The sequence below is a fragment of the Pleurodeles waltl genome, chromosome 2_2, assembly GCF_031143425.1.
Source record: "Pleurodeles waltl isolate 20211129_DDA chromosome 2_2, aPleWal1.hap1.20221129, whole genome shotgun sequence".
In the NCBI taxonomy this organism is placed as follows: domain Eukaryota; kingdom Metazoa; phylum Chordata; class Amphibia; order Caudata; family Salamandridae; genus Pleurodeles; species Pleurodeles waltl.
Window position 1 is genome coordinate 646,232,355 of NC_090439.1, and position 22,307 is coordinate 646,254,661.

Below are 22,307 nucleotides of genomic sequence, written 5' to 3' on the forward strand. Positions count from 1 at the left end.
CGAGCTCTCACGGATGTTGGTGATTGAGAGGGCACATCGATCCTTGGGGCCTCGGCCCCCGCCGGGAGCACCTTCACGTCCAATTATTGCGAGACTATTGAATTACAGGGACCGAGACGCTGTCCTCCGTTTGGCTAGGGAGAGAAGGCCTCTAGTATACAAGAATTCAGAAATAAACTTCTTCCCTGATTACACCCCAGGAGTACAGGCCCAGAGGCGGGCCTTTCTGCTGTCGAAGCGTCTACTGAGCCAGGCTGGAGTTGGGTTTGCCCTGTTATACCCGGCCAGACTGAGGGTGCGGCACGAGGGCAAGGTGCTGTATTTCTCGGATCCAAAACAGGCGATTAAGTTTGCTAGACGATTACCAAGACAGCCGGGGGCTGCGGGATCTGGAGGGGCGGGTGCAGAGGATGCCGCTCTTAGCGACAATGACTAACCGGCTTGTATGGGATACTGCTTTGTTTGGGGCTGCGGGTGCGCGCGGGTCTGCTCCGTGATCGGGCCCCTGATGTGTAGCTGCTGCTTGGCCCAATGGCCCCTCTTCCCTAGGATATTCTGGGTGGAGAGCTGTCAGGCAGGCTTCTGCCCCTAGGATGAGTCCGATTATTGCTTGCTTTAAGTTTAGGGGGTGGGCTTTGGGGTTGGGTGGGAGGGTCACTGCGAGGGTCCGATTGGGGGGCCTGTGTGGGTGGTGGGGGGCTTGGGCCAATCTGGGAATGTTTCAGGTTACCTTTTCGTTAAGTTCAAGGCAGGTGGAGAGGTGTGTTTACGTGCAGCGTTGTATGGCTGTAGTTCTGGATGAGGGGTGATGTTACCTCTGCTGTTAGATGCTTGACATGGAATGTGCGGGGGCTCAACGATAATCCGAAGGTTCGGCTGGTGACTGCTTATGTTAAGCGACATGGTATTGACATCTGTATGATACAAGAGACGCATCTGATGGCGTCTGCGGTGGGCAGACTGAAAGTTGGCTGGGTTGGGGAGGCTCATTGCTCTACATATTCTAGCTACGCGCGCGGGGTAGCAATTATTATCCGCAAAGGATTGCAGTGGCGTACGCGCGAAATTATTATTGATCCTAACGGCAGGTATGTGCTACTGAGCGGAACGTTACTGGACAGGGCTTGTCGACTTGTGGCTGTGTATGGGCCGAATGATGATGACCCAGAGTTTTTCCTGGAGGTGTGGCACCTTGTGGAGTCGTTGGGTGCCGGAGCTGTGATCTGGGGCGGTGATTTTAATGTAGTCCTAGATGCTAAGTTGGACCGCGAGAGTGTGGCCAGGGTGCAGCATGTTTCTTCGGCGAGATCTCTGGCGGCAGTGATGAATAGCGGAGCTCTGGTGGACTTGTGGAGGCAGAGGCATGTAGGCGTGCGAGAGGGCACCTGCTTGAACTACGTCTATAGCAGTTGGTCTCGTATTGATCGATGGCTGGGCACCAGAGATGTGGAGGCTTGGACTAGAGCGGTAGACCATCTCCTCCGTATGCTATAGGACCACTCGCCGGTGCTATTAGAATTGGCGATACCTAGTGAGCTGCAACCGATGGTTATGTGGCGATTGTCCAGTGGAGCGCTCCGAGACGAGATCTTTCGGGAGGAAGTACGGGAGGCGATTCGGCTGTTTTTTGCTGAGAACCGAGGATCGGTGGGGTCTCCCGGCACCGTTTGGGAGGCATTTAAAGTGGTTATTCGTGGGGTGTGTCTCGCGAAGCAGCATGGGATTGTGAAAGCCTTAAGACGGGAGATGACCGATATTGAAAGGAGGCTCGGTGAGCTGGAACAACGCTTGGCGGCGACATGGTCAAGTGAGGTCCTTGCGGAAATTAGGCGTGAGGTGTCCTTGTATGAGGAGGCCTCCCTAAGAGAAGTTTGTTTCCTTGGGAGATATGCACAGGCTCGTAGGTACGGGGAGGGCGAGAGAGCCGGGAGAACGCTAGCGGGATTACTGCGTAGACCCTGGGCCAGTAATTATGTTACTGAGGCGACTGACGCTGAGGGCGGCAGGGTGACCGGATTGAGTGGTGTGATGCAAGTATTTACAGAATATTTCACACAGCTATATGCGTCCCCGGTGGGTCTGAGGGAGCTAGATATGCAGGAGTATTTTGAGAATATTGCGCTGGTGTGGTTTGAGGAGGCACACAGGGCGTATCTGGATATGCCGTTTACAGTAGAGGAGGTGGCAGCGGCGATTCTAAGTTTACCTGGGGATAAGTCTCCAGGCGTCGATGGACTGACCCCTGTGTTTTATAAAGAATATGTGGATATCCTTGCTCCGTGTTTGCTGGAGGTGTATGCGGAGTCTCTAGAGACTGGGTCGCTCCCAGCCTCCCTTCGGGAGGCTTTAATAATAACAGTTTTGAAGCCTGGGAAGGACCTGACACAATGTGATTCGTATCGCCCACTCTCCATGATAAACATTGATAATAAAATTCTTCCAAAGATGATAGCGGCGCGCTTGCAGCCACTTCTTTCCAGGTTGGTGCTTCCGGATCAATCAGGTTTTGTTCCTGGGAGATCCACATGTCATAATTTGCGCACCTTCTTCGCGGTGGCGGGTTCATTTAAGGCTGGCGATGATGTAGCTGCGGTGTTTCTTGATGCAGCCAAGGCTTTCGATTCCCTGGCCTGGGAATATATGTTTGCGCTTTTGGGCCGAGTGGGACTCAGCGCGCGCTTTGTGAACTGGATTAGACTGCTATACACTCTGCCCACTGCCAGGTTGCGCCTTAACGGAAGTGTATCAGCTCCATTTCCTGTTTCGCGGGGTACACACCAGGGGTGCCCGCTGTCTCCGCTTCTTTTTGCGGCTGCTATGGAGCCGTTGGCGGGGGGACTGCGGCAGAAATATAGCAGCAGTGGCTTACAGTTTCGGCAACGCCCGGTCTTGATATCTCTGTACGCGGATGATGTTGCGTTATACGTGCGAAACCCAGGGCAGAATCTAGATGTTTTACTAGATGAAATTGTGCGCTTCGGGAATTTTTCTGGTGTCACTATTAACTGGTCGAAGTTGATGATCCTGCCTCTGACTTCCAGCGTGGAGAGATTTGATTCTCAATATCCTCTGGTTTGGGCGGAGGGCCCGGTGCGCTATTTGGGCATACACCTGTGTTGTGATGAGGATGAGTTATGTCTTGCTAACTATGGGGCAGCGCTGACATGGCTGGAGGAAAAGGTGGAGGTCTGGAGTACTTTGCCGCTTTCACTAATCGGGCGCATCGCCATTGCGAAGATGGTGGTTCTCCCTAAATTTCGGTATCTGTTCATGAATCTTCCCCTTCCGCTTGCTGGGGGCTACTTCCGACGTCTCAGATCTGCGCTCATTCGATTGGCGTGGGCGGGGCGTCAGCCGCGTATTTCCTGGAGAAAATGACGTTGCCATTTGAACTGGGCGGGCTGGCGGCCCCGGAACTGGAGCTATATTATCACTGTGCTCAGGCGCATTTTGCGTACTACTGGCTGAATCCGACTCGCTATATGCCGCATATGGCGCCTGAGAGTGACTGCGTGTGGCCGGACGGCTTGATGCGTGTGCTTGGAAGTCGGGTGCCATCCCGTTCTAGGGGAATTGACACGGTGGCCTGCACGGCAAGAGCGTGGAGGGCGCTGATGCAGCGTTCTGGGGTTTCTGTACCATTCGCCCATTCGCTGCCTGTTATGGCGATTGCTGATGCTCAGATGTTCTGGGATGGTGGGGTGCGTGGTTTTCTTCGAGACGCTGGCCTGATGGTGCTGGGAGACTGGTTAGTGGACGGCCGTTTGTTGGATATTTCTGAGGCACTTTCGGGCTGTGATGGTACTGCGTTGCAGCGATTTTATGCTCTCCGGGTCCATGCTTTGCTGCGAGATCTACTTTTTGGTGTGCCTGGAGCTCCCTTGGAGTTTCGAGCCCTGGAGGTGCTCTGTGGTGCGCGATCCCCTTCTAAGCTGATAACAAAGCTGTACAATTCTATGCAGGAGCAGGGGGGTGGCCTTGGGGTGTCCTCTAGGACTGCATGGGAGAGAGATGTGGGAGAGCCTATCCCGGAGGCAATGTGGCGCAGCTGTTGCGCTCACATGAAAGCATTGTCCCCAAATTATAGGTTACGTCTGTTGCACTTTAAGTTCTTGCATCGACTATATTATACGCCCAAGAGACTTAATTTCATGGGGCTGCTGGCGGTTGCTCGCTGCGGGACTCAGGATGCGGGTTTTTTACATCTGGCGTGGGAGTGTGCGGAAGTATATAATTTTTGGGTGGAGGTATGGCAGTCGATTGCTGAAATGGTAGAGCTGGAGCTGCCTCTCTCCCCTAAGGTTGCACTGTTGGGATGTATGGATGAGATCCAGGGGCCGCATAGGCGTCTAGTAGGCCTCCTCATGTTGTTGGCTAAGCGCAGGGTTGCTCTGTGTTGGGGTCGGGGGAGAGCTCCGCGTAGGTCTGAATGGCTGCGAGATGCGGCTTTCTGTCATGATTAGCTGTCGGTCTTTTGGGGACTTATGCCAGAGGGGTCCCGTCCCAAGGGTATTTGGGCCCCTCTGAATGAATACTTGGCGGCACGGAAGGAGTGTGCGTCGTGATGGGTGGCTCCCATCCGCGAGGTTCATCCCCCTACGGATCATGTGTGTTACCATGTTGTAAGATAAGCCTGCGCGATGTGACTGCGTGCTCCACCTGCCTTTTTAGTAGTTTTAGCAATTTGTTTCTCCTGTAGTTCTTTCCCCTCGACTATGATATGTTATGACCTTTGGTGTGTACGTTTTTCTCCTGCACCGGGGCTGCGGATCTCTTCGCTCCGCCGGTGTGGAGGATTTCTGAAGATGGATCCCTTGATATTGCAGCATATAGGGAGAGACTTTAGCAGAGAGCTTCTTGTGACGTGGGATATCGTTGAAGCTGTATGGTTTGCAATTTTTCTCTTCTCTCTCTGATTTTTCCTGTCGAGGGACTTGTTTTGTATTAATGTATGTTTTTGTTTTGTGTTTAAAAATTGAATTTAAAAAAAAAAAAAAAAAACCTTGGCCTCTAGACACCAACTTCATTTCTCTAATAAGGGCTAACCTGACCTGGTATAAGGTAAGTACCTTAGGTACCCATTACAAACCAGGCCAGCCTCCAACAGGCGAGCCTCAAGGAATTAAAATCTTTACGACCATCGGATAACCAGGGAAATATTAATGTTTTTGATTATGTTGTCGAGCTACTAAGTAACATAAATGGCAGAAAACTTCATACAGTCACGGAAAGGTTTACATTCTATTCAAGAGCACAAAGATAATGATAGTATTGAGGGATATGTATTGTCTCTAAGGGAACTAGCATCATCTTATGAATTTGAAACTAATCTACGATTAGGCTTTGAGAGATCAGGTCATGATGAAAACTAAGAGTAAAAAAAGTTCAACAGAGGTTTTGAGTAGTAACAGAAATGACACGTAGTGATACGATTAGAAGTTCCAAAAGCATTGAGCAATCAGAGAAGTTTGCACAAGTGATCAGAGAAAGTGGTGGCAATGGTGGTGGGGGCTGGCAACATTCAAAATCTGATGTAAGCATTAATGGCCTGAAGAATGATAAGGAAAATTAATTTGGAACTAACAGGAAAACGTTTCCAACTAGTTGTTATAGGTGCAGAAGCAACTTTCACTTGGGTAACTTTAAAAGGTGTGCCACAATTGCAATATCCTGTAATCGCTGCACGAAAAAGGGACATTTTGGCTGAGTCTGTAAAAGTGAAGTTCAAATGAACATTAACTGCGTTGTGAAAGGGGATGGTGAAGGATTTAATTATAATGGAATACTTTGTTTTAGAGGTGTGGAGGGGAGGGATTAAACAGTTTTCCTAAATGTACAAATTATATTGATGGAAAAATCATGAAATTATGGTAGATTCCTGTGTTTGGTACAGCGTAATCAGTAAGACCTTATGGAAAAGCAAAAGTAGTTATGAAAGACTGATACCTCCTGATGTACATTTGGGGGGGGGGTATGGGTCACAAGACTAAGTTATCTCTGGGCCATCATTCCATTTGGTGATAGAGTAACTCATGGTAAAATATATGCTGCTAAAGGTGATACTATTGTGGGGTGGCCTCATTAACGGTAGTTAAACAATGATAGGCCCCACTGCTGTGCCACCAGTGTATACCATGTGAAGTATTAATGACAAACAATTTGTGAGCAACTTTAAGAGTGAATTTCCCATTTTCCCAAATTTTGTATAGGGTTTAAGCACAAAGTAGTTTTACTAGACAATGCTGTCCCAGTTAGGCACAAAGTTCCTAACATATCCCTCATGTATAGGTCAAAATTGAAAGCAGTGTTAAAAGATGTATGTGACAAAAACGTTATTCAACCTGTTGAGCCATCACTGTGGGTTTCTCTAGTTGTTTTAGCATTAATAATTAATAATTAAGGAGAGCTCAGATTGTGTGTGGACCTTAGGAGTCTAAACAGTGAGATATGGATTGATAGGCATCCATTGCCAAAGCTGCATACATGTGTTTCTATGTTGTCTGGGGCTACTGTTGTCTCCATGTTAGACCTAGTTAGTGCTTATTACCAAGTTGAATTTGAAGAGGGGTCTCATCAGCTAACTCCATTTGTGACCCCAAAAGGTATGGTTCATTTTTGCAAAATGTCTTATGGATTGGCCACCGAGGTGTCAGTATTTCAGAAGGTAATGAAAGAAACCCCTGTTGGTGATAATGGGGCCATCACATTCCAAGATGACATACTGATCTTTCGGTGAGATGAGGCAGAATATTTATCTAATTTGAGAAATGTTCTTCGTCACTAAGGACAGAAGGGTTTAACGCTACAAGAGTCGAAAAGCAGCTTAAACTGCAAGAACGTTAACAATTTGGGACACTGCATTTCCAAGAATGCTATTAAACCAAAACAAGATCATGTAAAGGCTGTGGTGAATGCTCCAGTTCCGAAAACCAAAGAGCAATCCCTGATGTTTTGGATTTAACAGAATTCTATTAAAAATTAATTGATAATTATGCTACCAAAGTTGAACCTTTAAGGAATAAAAGTAGAACCACTCTTTGGCTGACCACAAGGCTGAATTATTCAGTGCCCTTTTCTTAAATACTCTGAGTTGAACAGTGAGTGTATTATTGCTGTGGATGCAAATGGTTGTGGGTTGGGTGCCGCTTTGTTGAAGAGATAAATCCAAAGAGTAGGTGGTGGTGCCTACTAATAGTAGGAGGGTCTGTGATTGGAGTCAAACTAATATGTCTTGCAGGACTGAGTGGGCACAATGCCTCTCTGCAATCTAGCTGCTTCATGAGCTTATGGAAGGATGCCCAAGTAGCTGCCTGGCAGATGTCTAGTACAGGGACTCCACGTGCTAATGCAGTAGAAGCAGCTTTGATTCTGGTGGAATGAGCCCGCAGCCCATCTGGAGACTGCTGCTTTGCCAGTGTATAGCACATCTTAATGCAGAGCTTGATCCAATACAGGATGGTAGACTTCTGAGTGGCCTTGTCTTTTCTGCTTCATCGAACACCACAAAGAGCTGGTTGTCCATCCAGTGTTCTTTGGCATGATCTATGTAGAAGCTGAGTGCTGTCTTGGGATTAAAGTGGTGGAGTCGCTCGTCCTCCTTAGAGGGGTGAGGCAGAGCATAGAGCTCATTCAGGGTGATGGTGTAACCGACATGGAATTGAGTTACAACTTTTGGGAGAAAGAATACCCTTATTCACAGAAACAGCTTATCCGAGAAGAAGTAGGTGCACAGTAGATGAATAGACAGAAACTGAAGCGGAGTCACATGCTGTGCTCAGTGAATGGAAGCTAGGAACACATTTTGAGGGTGAGGATCTGAAGGGGACAGCTGTGGTGTAGCTCATATGGGGTACACATTAGAAAATGAAGGACAAGCTTGAAGTCCTATTGAGGCATCACAAAAGGAGAAGTGGGAAACATCTCACAACTGGTGATTTAAATAAGGGAGGCTGATCAAGCAATCGAATGAGGCCAAAAGGGCCAAAAGATATTCTTTACCCATGCCAAAGCAAGGCCCTGCAGGGAAAGGAATAGAAGTAACCTTACATCAGACAATTGGGCCTGGAGGAGATTCAACGTGGTGTGTGGTGCACCACACCACAATCCCGTCTCAGTGACAGGTACATACTGTCTTAGTCGAGGGATGCCTGGCTGCCAAGATGACATCCACCACCTCTGGAGGGAGATCAAAGGCATTCAGCTGTGCTGCTCAATCTCCATGCATAAATGTGGAGATTGTGAAGGCTGAGGTGGAGAATCTGATCTTTCTGCTGCAACAGCAGATATTCCCAAATGGCAGCCTGATCACTGGACAGATGCTTAAACCCAAGAGTTCTGGATACCATAGTCTCAGTGACCACTCCGGAGCCACTAAAATTAACCTTCTTGAGATCTTGATGCAGAACGAACTGCCAGAAATGCATAGAGGAATCCAGAGTTCCACTCAAGGTAGAATGCATCTCTGACCGAAAGAAGTCTTGGAAACCTTAACACACAGAAGAGCGGACATTGTGCATTTCTTAGCATTGGCGAATAGACCAAGACAAGGTCCTTCCCGTTCACAGAAGGGACTCTGACCCACCTCTGGGTGTAACTGCCACTTGTGGTCCTCAAGTCACCGACAGCTCAGCTCTTCAGCCCTGGAGTTAAATTTGTCTGCCAAGTTGCTCACACTGGAAAGATTCCCTGGTGGTATAGCCATTTCCAGAGGTGCAAGGCCTATTGGGGGTCATATACTCCCAAATTACCCTGTTGGCTGCAGTACCAAATAGCGGTGGAGTTGTTCATGAACACCTGTACCAGCCTTCCCTTGAAGAATGGAAGGAAGTCTTTCAGCGCCACATGGATGGCCCTCACCTTATGGTTGATAAAGAGCCAGGACTCTGATGGAGACCAAGGGATTCTGATCTCCACTTCTTCCAGACAGCCACCCCAACCAGGAAGTGACTTATGTCACCACTGTCAGTAAGAAAGCGCGAGGAGTCTGCCGCTGACCTAATCATGGTACAGAAACCACCACTGCAGATCTTTTGCAATCTCCTCAGAAATCCTGACATTGTTGGAGAAGTCCTTTTGATGTTGGGCCCACTAAGACCCCACTGGACAGCCTACATATGTCATTTGGTGTGTTCAACCAGCAGGATACAGGAGGCCATTAGTCCCAGCAGCCTTATGGATGACCCCACTGAGACCCAGGACCAAGGCTGAAAGATCATGATCATAGTCTGAATGTCCAGGACTCTTTCCTGGGGGAAGGGATGAAATCAAAGCATGTAAAGAACAGCTCCTGTTAAACCTGGCATATTTGGTGTGATTTCTCCGGACGACTGCTTGCCTTCAGAACTTCTGTTTAGCTGACCTCAATTTTGATGGTTTGGGCACTTACCACTGCCAACCAGTGCTAATGTGATATGCTCTCTACTTAAACATGGCAACATTGGCTTATCCACAATTGGCATATGTAGGAAGCTGTCCCTGTATGTGGTATATGGCTACCATGTAAAGGGTCCAGGGGTTACACAGTGAGTGGACGGGTCTTGCAATGCAATTCCACAATTTGGGCTTCTTAGCTCATCAGAATTTGCTTCTCTGGTGCCAGGAGCTCCCCTAAATACTGAATTTAGAGGCTTTAGGGGGCATGTAGGGTATTAGCCAATAGGCTACTGACCCTTGGGGTCGCTAAGCCTTCTATATAACCACTTTCTGTGGGAAGTGGGCATAACTGTGTACCAGAATTCTTAAGTATGCCATCACCAAGATGGCTACTTCTGTAAAGTCGTGTCTACCTCCCAGTAGCCTGACTTAGGGGTGATACTGGCCTGGCGGTGGCATGCCTACCTGACTAGCTAATTTTCCCACCTGTCCAGGTGTCAAATGGGCTCTGGGCTGGGGGGATGACTTCTACTCGTGAGGAGAGCCAGATTTGCATTTCAAAAGTGTCAGCCCTTTGAGGCTTGGTGCTTTAGGAAGACTAATCAGCAGGTCTTCCTATGGGTACCATTTACTAGGGACTTTGAGGGTGATAAAGGGTTTGCCAATTGGGCAGTTTTGGTGGAAAGCACGCTGGCTCTGGGGACCTGGATGGCGGGGCCCTGGTTGGCAAAGTTGCATCAAATACCAGGCAAAAAACATGGGGGTACTGCAACAAAAAGCCAAGTTCCCTACTGCATATTTAATTTACTTAAGTCCCTAGTAAAATGCACATGTGGCCAGGGCCTGCAAATTAAATTCTACTAGTGGGTCTGCAGCACCAGTTGCAACTGTGCCACCTACTTAAGTAGCCCTTCAACATGTCTCAGGCCTGTCATTGCAGAGTCTGTGTGTGCAGTTTTAAACTGCCATGTCAACTTGCCAAGTTAACCCTCTTGCCAGACCCAAAACCTTTTTTAATACATATAAGCCACCCCTAAGGTAGGCCCTAGATAGTTCAAGTGCAGGGCACAGAGTATTTAAAAATTAGGACATGTACTTTTAGGTTTTACATGTCTTAGTAGTGAAAAACTCAAATTTGTTTTTCACTAGCGCAAGGCCTAGCTCTCCCATAGGACAACATAGGGATTGCCTTATTACATTTTATAAGTGTAATTTCCAATTGGGAAGAGATGGGACTCCCAGGTTTGTGTCTCTGGAATCACAATTTAAAATGGTGAAGTCAGATTTTAAATTGGAATTTTGAAAATGCTACTGTTTAGAAACTTGGCTTTTTTTTTTACTTCAGCCTTTCAGTGCCTTCTGCCTGCCTCTGAATACACATTTGGGGTGGGTGACAGCTGGGCTTGTGTATTCTCTCCAGACAGCCACACACAAAGGAAGCTTAGGTGTGACTGATGAGCCATCCACAGCCTGATGGGCCATCCTGGGCAGGACGGGAGGGAGGAGTTGACACTTACATCTGAATTGGCTGTGTCCTGTTCCCAAACAAAAGGCTACATACCCACCCTGTAGCGAGTCTTGAGCCAGGGTAGGGACTTCTCTTTAAAGTCTCACCCACATCGAAAATTACACCTGGGTATATGTACTGGACCCCAGACAGCACCAACTCAGTAAACCTCTACCATTGTGGGAGTCTGAACTGGTGAATCAACACCATTGAGAGAATCTGAACAGGCATATCAATTCCACTGTGTGGATCCATCCCAGCGTATCGCACTCAGAACCACTGCATCTCACTCAGAATCTACGCCTCTTCTGCTACAGGAGCTATAGCAGTGCAGAAAATTCGGACCCAGTGCATCCCACTTGGAACCGATGCATTGCCACTATTGCGAGAACATAGATGCATTGTGTCCACTAAATGGCCCAACACCAATGCATTGCTGTAGCTGCACCACACATCTCCTCGACAGCAACGCAACTCAGATCACAGTACTTGTTCAGGCGGCCAAGGCTGGTCCGTGTGTCTGACCTATGCTCCACTGTGGTCGACCTGAACCTTTGACTTGGTCCTGGGCTAGCACAACCAGATACCTCATATAGGAGCTTATTGCTTCTAAGTGCTATATTACAATTTACCCGTTCCACAGGTCTTGGAGTTGTGGCCTGACCGCAGACACCACAGGAAAGTCTGATGGGTGAGGTCTTTATGTGGATATCTGCTTGTGACAGTCCTTAGAGGGTTTAAAACCGGTCGTCTTAGGAAGTGACACCTTGTACAATAGAAAGGTTTTTGGAAGGAATGAGGCAATCGAATGTCAGAGATGAGGGAAGCTCCAGCTCCTCTTCTGGTGGCATGGAAAGAAAAGAGAAGACGTCAGCACATGGGAATGGTGTTGATATAGGAGTGGATCAGCATCAGTTCAGTGCAGCATGGCACCAACTTCAGGTGTGCAGAGATATTATGGAAAAGTTTCCTGATCTTGGCTGACGCTGGGGGGATTATTCAAGAGGCGAGGAAGCTGTGGCTAGCAATGTCACTCAGAAAGATAGATTCTAACTCAGTTCAATGTTGTTCTGAGTACAAGAGATTTACTGACAATTTTGCTGAACAATGCAATTCTTATCGATTATGAATGCACTTAAGTATGGCTATTGACTTCATTGATGTGGTAATGACTTGTAATCTGTGATTATCATCCTTGTAATATTGTGACCCCTTAACATAGTCAATAGGCTTGCCTTATGTATTATTGTGGTGAACCCTTGTCAAAGCCAATAGGCTTCCTTTATTTGAAATGACCCCCCACCATATATTGATGTTACATCTGATATGAATGGGGATATTATGATTATGGGGTTAGGGACCCACTAAGGGTCTAATGTGATTTCAGCATGTTACCAAAGGTATTTCCATCTATGTTAAGTGTATATATGCAAATTAATGCATAGTATTTAATGGAGTGTGAGTAAATAATGTACGTTTCCTTTTTCAAAGGCTGAACAATCATTTCTTGAGTGTTGCTGTGTGCCAGTGAATGAAGATTACTAGCCCACACCACCTTCCCATGAGTAGTCCTTGGAATGCTCTCCTTCGCTACTGAGAGACCCAAGCGTTACAATGGGGTACTTGGTTTTCACTCAGGTCTTATTTGAGCAGGCCTCACATCCTGCACAACTATTCACTCAATTTCTTACAATCAGACATTCTTTGGGTGTAAGAACACCATTATTCTCTCCAACCTGGCAGTTATACTCTGTCCCAAACCCTGTGAATGGATTCAGTCACCATGGCGCAATCGTCAAAAGCACAAGCCCATTTAACTAACAGTCTTCATCAACAATGTCCCTACCACAGACATGCCCACTAATTCTATCACAGATGACATTTCAGACCCTTAGACACGGCCATTGTTCAAACAGAAGAAAAGCATTTCCCACAGGGTTCATGCCATGAACAGTACACAGATTTTCAGAGAAACTATTACTTTAAGTATTTATGGAGCACAAACCAAGCTGAAAGGGCAATGGAACGCTTAACAAAAGAGAGAGTAACGATAAAGATAACAAATAACAATCCAAGAATAATGTAATTAGAAGGAATAGAAAAGCAAGATGGTCTTCGCATGAAGAACACGGGGCTATTGTTAGTTTGAAATAGACAGAGAAGGAGGCAGTGACTAGCTTGGAAAATGTATTTTGAACAATATGTCTTGGGGGGTTTCATGGAATACAGCAGGTTCTGGACAAGTATTATAGTCCAGGGGATGAAGTTCTAAAACCTCGGGGCTTGGCAGGAAAACGTTTGATTTGCGATTTTGATTGTTGTTTAGCATCCTGTAGTGTGAGGTTTTCTGGCTGACCTGGGAGGCTTTTGGGTTCTGCAGGTAACTTAATTTTTTGGTGCCTGTAAGGGAAGACAGAACAGTTGCCAGCATAGTAGCCATGATGTGGTTCGATTTTTTATTTAAGTACAGTGGAAGCAACATGCTGCTACAAGAATGGTTACTGTGCCAACACAGAAATGATGAAATTCAAGTACTGATTGAAGCCATTATTGGTAAAAATAACTTCCACTACCTGTATGGTCTGGATCTGAGATTATCTGGTTAGACAAACAGTTTCATTATATTAGAAAATATATCCCCTTGGGGGCAGATCAGCAATATTTTTAGGCCCACATGGCCCCCAGGGGGACAGAAAGTCACTAGACACCAGGGATATTATTTTTATGTTGGGAAGCATCCCCTTTAGCAAGGGTCGCTCCCCTTTATTGGGAGCATGTATTTTGGCTGTTTCTGCCCCCCCCATCCCTCTTTAGGAGCAGATTTGCCATATTTTTAGGTTCATCAGTCTCCAAGAGGGGCAGAAAGCCACTAGACTCAAGGGATTGTATTTATTTATATGTGGTTAGCGGACTCTTTGGCAAGGGTTACTCCCCTTTATTGAGGTATGTAATGGGCCATTTCTGCCCCCTTGGGAGCAGATTAGCCAAACATTTAGGCCCATGTGCAGGAGGTGTGTTTGAACTGGAGATTTTGTTGGCAGTGTGTCAACTTGGAGCTGGTTGATGGTGAGTGCTGACTGGCTTCTGGCTGGTGATGTGTGTGGCTGGCATTTGGATAGTGATGGGCAGACAAAGTGTTTTATCATGTTAACCTTTTATTTCATGTCATCATTTGCATTTGTGATCATAATGTATTGTTTCTCCTTTTTATTCTAATGCAAAACTTTTGATTTTCTTTGCTGTGACTCCTGATTGCAGTTTCAGCACTGGTAGATCTGCAGTTTGTGCAGATGCATGCCTTTGGTAAGAAACCCTGTTTTATACTGGTTACTCAAAATGAGTATCATTGCCTGGCATGAAGGCATTTTTGTAAATGGTATAATAGCAGGATATTTAGCTTCTGTTTTTTGTGTGTGAAATTCTTCTTGGATTTGTGCAGGATGTGTAATGTGTAGTCTTGTGTGAAATTTTCTTTTGTTTTTCCTTTCTAATGGGATATTGTTGGTGCTTGCTGTGTCTGTGCAGAGGAGGTGCAGGTGATTCTGAGGCTAGCTGTCTGTGGCAAGTGAGCGATATCGTCTGTGAGTATATAGGTATTTGTGTGTTCTGTACTTATTGAGTTTTCCTTCCAGATTACAATCTGTATGTAGCTTGACTTTCTGTTTGATAAAGCCACAGTTTGTTTATTACTTATTTTAAATAGGGTTGGTTACTGTTGACTTATTTGTTGTGTTACTTTTATGAGTTAAGAATATGGTTTGCCGCAGGTTTATCACTCAGCAGGTTGTTGGTATGTTTTTTGATTCTTCTTCTGACCATGACTATGAGACGGAACCTGCATCTGAGGCAGAAGAGAAAGTCCAAGATTCTAGTAGTGAATTTTCTCTCCGAGAAGAATCATCTAGTAATGAAGTTATTCTCAGTGCAGAGGAAGTGCCTCTTTTAGAGGAGAGCACTGATGTGCTATTAGTGCAGCAAGAGGCATCTGGTTTGCAGCCTAAGGCGGAAAGGGTTTCAATTGGAAGTGCTGAACTCTGTGCTGCCTCAAACATGGTATAGTCGGTGATGACTGCCTTTACTGGTGTCACAGGGTGGAGAGTGAATACTGAAAACTTTGTAAATTTATTTCAGCTGTTTATAGACGATGTATTTTTGGATGAGACTGTTGAGCAGACTCATTTGTAGGGTAAACAGTATTTGAGGGACAACAATTCAAGACTTAAGACCAACTCTAGCGCTATCCAGTGGGCTTCCACAAATCTGGATGAGTTGAAGAAATTCTTGGGTTTAATTTTGATGATGGGCTTGATAAGGAAGCCGCTGCTGTCTTCATATTGGCCTATTAGCCACTTGATGGCAACAGCTATATTTTCTGCAGTCATGAGTAGTGATTGGTATATGTTTCTGCTTCAGATGATGCTAATACTTCAGCAGTGCCACAAAATCACCCTGGTTGTGACCTTCTTTTTAAGATTTGGCCTGTCCTTGATCACTTTGTACTTCGATTTCCAGAGATCTATGACCAGTGAAAGAAATAGCTGTGGATGAGTCTTTGGTCCTGTTCAAGGGACGTTTGGTTTTTAGGAAGTACAGTCCCAGCAAGGACTTTATGGAAATAAGATGTATATGCTGTCTGAAAGTAGTACTGGATGTGTCTATAATTTCAGGGTGTACACTGGTAGGGATTGTTCTAGTTACCCCCTCGGTTGTCCGTCCACTTTGACTTGTGGGGAAAATTGGTGGAGAATTTTTTATAACAAAGGTCCCAATTTATACGTAGATAATTTCTATACTGATGTGCAATTGTTCAGGGAATTGTACCAAGTAGACATTGTTGCTTGTGGAACAATCCACCCTAACTGTAAAGGTTACCCTAAAGAGCTTGTAAGTAAAATGTTTCAGAGGGGACAGTGCCTTGCATAGTGATGGACTTTTTGCCATGAAATTTGCAGAGAGGAGAGATGTTGACATGCTGACAACCATTTATGATGAAGGTACTTTATCTGTGACTGTTTGGGGACAGGTTGCTGAAGCACGCAAAGCTGTGTGCATTTTGGACTACAATAAGCACATGGGAGGTGTAGATAGAGTAGATCAGAAGTTGGAGCCTTACACTGCTTTTTGTAAGGCTTACATCTGGTATACAAAGTTGGCTATCTATTTGTTCCATTAAGTAATCTTTAACGCTTTTGTTGTATTCAAGGATTGCTTACCAGAATCAAAGATGAAATGTGTGCAGTTTCAGCTGTCTGTGATAGGCAGCCTTGTGGTAGTGGAACAGGCAAGTGTTCCTAGAGTTGGAGTGGTGGAGGATGTGGATTGAAAGATCTCCACTTTCCTGAGTACACTCCTCCAAAGCCCCCAAAACAATTATCCCTGTAGGAGATGTAGAGTCTGTGTTCAAAGTGGCATGTGGAAGATGAGTCATATGTACTGCCCCGAGTGTCCTTCTAATCCTGGGCTATGTTTGCCACGTGTTTTAAATTGTATCACACGCAACTGAGTTATTGGGAGCAACCGTGAGCGTAAAAGTGAATTGAATGGTCTGTATGGCTTTATATTTCTTTGTTCAGATTTCACAGTTGGGATCAGTGGTATGTATTAAGTTGGAGCTGTTGTGTTTGTAATTAGTTTTGCATCTACTTCCAATTGGTTTAGATTTTCTTTTTTGTTAAAAAAAATGCAATAGTGGTGTGCATGGACTGGCGCTTGGTTAGCAGTGTGCATGAACTGGTGCTTGTCTGGCGGTGTGCATGGACTGGTGCCTGGCTAGTGGGGTGCGTGGAATGATGCTTGGCTGGCAGTGTCTGTGGACTGGCGCTTAGCTGGTGGTGTGTGAGAGCTGGCATTTAACTAGCAGTGTGTCAGTAATCACTTGCTGTTGGTCACTACACACAGACAGCCACCAGCCAGTGTGACTGCTGTGTGAGTCATGTGGGTGCAGGAAAGTGAAGGGTTCTTGAATAGTGCTGTCTGTTGATGCGAGTGTTCTAATGTGTGGATGGGGGTGTGAATGGTCTTGTTTGTGCCATGCCTGAAAGGTGTGTGAATGGCCTGTAAAGTCGTTGGTGCCTGGTTACAGCTTGACAGTTCAACAGTTCATGAGCTGTGAATCATTGGTTCTGTTTTTTTTAACCTTTCAATTGTTAACACTGTATTTAATTTTTGTTAAATCTGTTGCTAATATAATTTACATTTTGAACCTTTCCCTCACTCTGGTGCCAAATCCAACCAGTATGTGTGTGTACTTGAGGAATATATGGTTGTGCACTATTTGTCTTTTCTGTATTTTTCTGCCAGTGTGCACATTGACTCTATGGAAAATCTAGCAACTCTATATATTTTTGCAAACTAGACATCAGGGGGCTCCAGGGTGGCTCACATAGATCCCTCAAAGTACTGGAATCTACTGGGAGCCTCAAATGTCCTGCAAGCCAGAGTTTCCACATACCTCCTGATAAAAATGGTACCTCACCTCTGTGGGTGGGCCTAGTGCCCACAAACCTGTGGGGTTCAAGAAGCAATGTGGCAACATCAACAAAAGGGGTAGCTGCAGTTTTTTCAGCTTGGGTTTGATAGCCACCCAGGGAAACCTACCAAACCTAGGCATTCCTGAAACTAGACACCCAGGGGACTACAGGGTTGTGTGTGTGTCATGGATCCAAACTCGTTTTTGTACCCACAATGCCCTGCAAACCTCAAAATGTGCCTAAAATCACACATTTTCCCTTGCATTTCTGATCCTTTTTCTTAACGAAACCAGAAAATTCTTACTGCCCAGCATTTCCCCACTTGTTTCAATAAAACTGCTTCCCCACTTGGGTGGCTGGGTCTAGTGCCCACGACGGGAACTGATCAAACTAACATCATGGGAGTCCTCGCAAAGGGACTCTCATTGACCTTGGTTTGGTTTGTCCTGGTGCATGCACTAGGCCAAGCCACGCAAGTGATCTCAGGAGACTTGCAATGCCAGGTGGAAGGAAGTTTGTGGCTCCCCACAGAATCCAGAACTTCCCATCACAGAAATGTGAGGAAAAAGTGTTTTTTAGTCTAGGTTTGCAAGGGTTCTGGGTAAAGAAACATAGTGAGAGCCACGCAAGTCATCCCACTATGGATACCCTTAGGTATCTAGTTTTTAAATATGTACAAGTTGGCTAGGTTTCCCAAAGTGCCAGCTGAGCTAGTGTCCAAACTCTACAGCCACCCACACTGGAAAAAGAGTGTCAGTGAAAACAAAATGTGTTGCCTCTATGTACCCACAAATTCAGAAATGTAGAAATAATCAATGTTCCTAAACTCTATATTTTGTGCCATTTCATAAATACATACGTTTTCTTGATACCCATATTTCACTCTGCCTATTTTGCTATACGAATTGGTCTATACTCAGTACTCAATGAAAAACCATTGTACGGTGCAGCTCAGTCGTTTGCTCTGGGTACCTTGGGTTCTTGGAGAACCTACAAACCCTATATTCCCTCAGAACCAGAATGGTCTGGCAGATGTAATGGTATATTGTATTGGTTAATCAGTCATCGTGACAAAAAGTTACAGATGAAAATGTCTCAAATATCTGTTCCTACTCATTTTCAATATTTCTTTATTTTAACAGTGTTTTTCCTTGGGAAAACTTTGAGGGATCTACACATGGCCCCTTGCTGAGTTTGGAACTTTGTCTAGTTTTTAGAAATGTGTAGCTTTTCTGAATCCCCATGGGCTTTACACTGGTTTCCACCAAAAACTGGAAGTAGGTTGAAGGCACAAAAAAATAGGAAAAATAGGCCACCTCCTATTAAAATGTCAAACTGTGGTAAAAAATTAGGGTTTTTGATTGAGCTCTGCATGTTCCTGAAAGCTGGGAGGATGGTGGCTTTAGTTCACAAACCGTTCATGGATGCCATTTGTATGGGGAAAAACCAGACATCTTTATTTGGAGCATTTTAAACCTATTTAAAACACACTACTCAAAATATTGTTATATTTTGCCTATTATCTCGGTCCCCTCGAGGGAAAAACCACAAAATCTTTAGAATGCTCAGGATTTTGGGGGGGTGGGTGAAGGGAAAGGACACCTTATCTAGAATAAAAGTCATGGAGCCAAAAAGAGCTCAGCGCTGGGGGTTGAGGGAAGCCCTAGCAGCGAAGGGATTAGGAGACTCTGCTCACCTAAACAATTTTCACAGGTTTAGCAGCAGTCATTTGTTACTCATGAGGATAACTATTTGAAGGCTTGAAAACCGGATGTTACCCTGCTGTCACAGTCTGTTGGAAGAATAATTAATAACAGCACCAATTATAGGAAGCAACTGCTGAAAAACCTATCTTACAAAAACGTAAATAAGAAGATCTGTTATTTATGTTATCTGAAGACGGTATGTTGTACCCGAGACTTACTAAGCAGAGGAACCCTTAGCAGCCATCTTGATTACTGTCCAGATTTCACAACGAGACAGTGGTTGTTAAAATAGCTCCTGCATTACCACAATGTGGACATGGTGACTGTTGGCCACTGGCTAAGCAGTGAAGCATCAAAATAAACTAAATAACATAGTGCCTGGATAACAAAAAACACGTAATCATTTGGGTGACCCTGACCTGAAGCTATAAGCCTGAGGTATAGGAGGCGTGATGAAACAACCTTGTATGAAAAACGGAATGAAGAAAATCATTTTTAAAATGTAACCACTAAGGCGTGTTATTTTTTTTTTTTTTATGTACTTGGAAAAATTATCAGTGCAAAAAATACTAGTCTACAGCGATGGATTAAATTACGTACCTTCTGCTTGACTGCTGGTTCATTCTAGTGCTTGCCAAACTCCGGTTCTTGTTCCCTATTTTTAAAATCTTACACGCTTCTTCGGTGCTGGAAACATTAAACCACTTTAAGTCTGTAAAAACATTGTCTTATTATAAACAGAACCACGGGTAAATTGTGCCTTCTAAAGGATGCAGAGACGCTGATAGTTACCTTTCAAATAACTGTTGCCAGCTTGATCATCACAGACCTTTAAAACAGGACGTTTTTGCTGTTTTGTAGAAGAAAATACATCCAGCAGGTCGTAGACATATTCATTGTAAATTTCACAAAAAGACACCCACACTGAATACAGGCATTTGCTGATCGCGTCATCGTTTGATGAAATAAGGTTTTCCGACAGTTCTAGAACAGAAAGAGGTACAAATAGTGAATTAAGTTTCCAAGGAATCCGTATTACTTGCAATCACGTTTTCAGTAGCCTTAATTTGAGTCACAGCTTGGGAAACTTGAGTACATTTTGTACTCTGGGGAAGTAGCGACTTACTCCTATTTAAAGGGGTTGGGCGGGACATTTAATATAAAAAAAATTAAATAAAGGGGTAAAAAAAAAAACAAAAAAAAAAACACCTCCTCCATTGCCACCGCTCCTCTGTCCCTCGATGCTCCAGCTGCAGGCACAGTCTCCCAGCCTGCCCTGCAGCCAATCCTGATGCTGCTTTGAGAGTGATCCTAGGCAGACTGGGAACCTGTGCAGGCTCTCTCCAGCCCGACAACTGTGTTACTGGGCTGGAGAGAGAGCTGCGCATGTGTGTTTGGCTGTCCCGAGACGAAAGGCCAAACACTCACGTGCTCTCAGGGGAGTGCTCGGTGCACTCCCATCCAAGGCGGTCATCCCTAATTTCCCGCCCCTTTCACCACAAAGAGATAATAAACATAGTTTATTATCCCTTCGTGTTGAAATGGTTGCAGCTTCTGCTGCTGGCAGGGGAAGGGGTGTTGGGGGGGTTGACTCTCCTCTGCCCTTATGGTGGAGCTGCCCCTGCTCTGGGACCCTCATTCAGACTGATGAGACATTGACTAGGGTTTCCTCACCACCCCGACCCCCAAATGACCAACACCGGGGGTACCAGAAAATCGAGATGTAGGGAAAAATCCAGGTCCTTATAACTTGGACCTTGAGGGTCCACTCATGGACATCAGTCATTCTGGGAGCGATTTCTCAGTTTGCCCCAGAGTTTCACCCCATCTGAAATCTCTGGGTGAAAGTAAACAGATGAGCGCTGTTCCTGCAGATCTCATAGTTCCTATGGAGGCAGTAAATGCAGCTACCAGATCATCAGAGTCAAGTGCCCACTTTTAACAAGAGCCTTGGTCTTAAAGACCTTCCGGTAGATGGAAACGGGCCTCAGCACCTGTCACAGAAGCAGTTTGGAAACTAGAGCCTATGAGTGGCCCTAGCCTAGAAAACCATCCCCCAGACCTGCTGCATCTCGTACTCCGTTCTGTTTTTCCACCATCTAACAAGATGGAACCTTTATGTGCAGTCTAGTAAAGAGAATGGGAGTAGCATTCATTTATATTTGTGAGAATCAGAGTGGTGAAGTACACATGTGACTTTGAGGCAGTAAGGTAGGTATACCCATGCATGGTTACTGCAATAAAGGAGGCCAAGTAAGGAGTAAATAAACTAATAAAAGAACATCACAATACGTTTGCATTTTAGCAATAGATGTATTTACAGACATGGATGTATCGATAAACCTGAAATTTAAAAAGAGAGGAGCAGAGTCTCATTCAACACCAAACTCAGGGATCCGTCTAGCCCCAGTGAAAAATACTCCCAGCTTAATTGCCAACACAGGGATACAATTCAGCAGTACCCGCATGTTGTATGCTTTGTGGTAGGTGCAGCAACATACAAGCAGTGAGGGGGGCTTTCTTATTTTAGATACCAGCTGGACCCAAAACAAAGCCCGAATTTAAAGGGCCATCAGCCCTCCTTTTGTTCGAGTATGATTCTGTCTGGGAGCTATGAACAGCCTAGCACTTAGATGCCACTACAATGGAGTGGAAACAAAGTCATAAATCTTATCATTTCACAAGCACTTTAAAGAAACTACGATTTGGAGGCAGCCTGTTGACTTTGATTAATCCTTGCATATGCACTGTTCATGCATTCAGAATCTCAGATATATTGGTCTGTACAAGTATTTACACAAATAGCAATTTAAGTAGCATCTACTATTTTTTTCTTCATTACAGAGCTATCCCAATGGAGGATGTCAGAGCGCTTTACATTACTCACAGCAGAGCGTAAATCAATGTGTTGGATATTACATAAGACAATGAGGGTTAAAAAGAATAGGAGTCACGCATTGGCTTTACATGTTAACAGTGTATGGCCAGGCATGGCCAAGACGGCGGAAAGGTCAGATGCGTAGTTAAATGCTCTGCCACAGCCAGCAGACTTCCTGCAAAGATATTCTGAGCAACTCGTTGTGGGGATGCCAAATTATCATCCCTAAGACACCCCACCAGCAGTGCTTAACTCCTTAACGCTCCAGATTCATACCATGGACACAAGATTACATTGTCCATGAGGAGTGACTACCACATGGGTAGGCTCAGTAGCACCTGACCTGCGCAAGTCTGAAAGGTGAGGTCGTTGTG

General features: G+C 45.3%; 1 protein-coding gene across 2 annotated transcripts in view; it reads right to left on the reverse strand.

Annotated features, from left to right (window-relative positions):
• LOC138282516 (kinesin-like protein KIF20A) overlaps positions 1-22,307 on the reverse strand; it is a 531,681-nt gene that overhangs the window by 285,755 nt on the left and 223,619 nt on the right. For both annotated transcript variants that reach the window (XM_069220199.1, XM_069220198.1), the window contains exons 7-8: positions 19,848-20,039; positions 19,656-19,767 (exon numbers count right to left, since the gene is read on the reverse strand). In XM_069220199.1, coding sequence (XP_069076300.1) covers positions 19,656-19,767; positions 19,848-20,039 — 304 coding nt within the window. The remainder of the gene's footprint in view (positions 1-19,655; positions 19,768-19,847; positions 20,040-22,307) is intronic.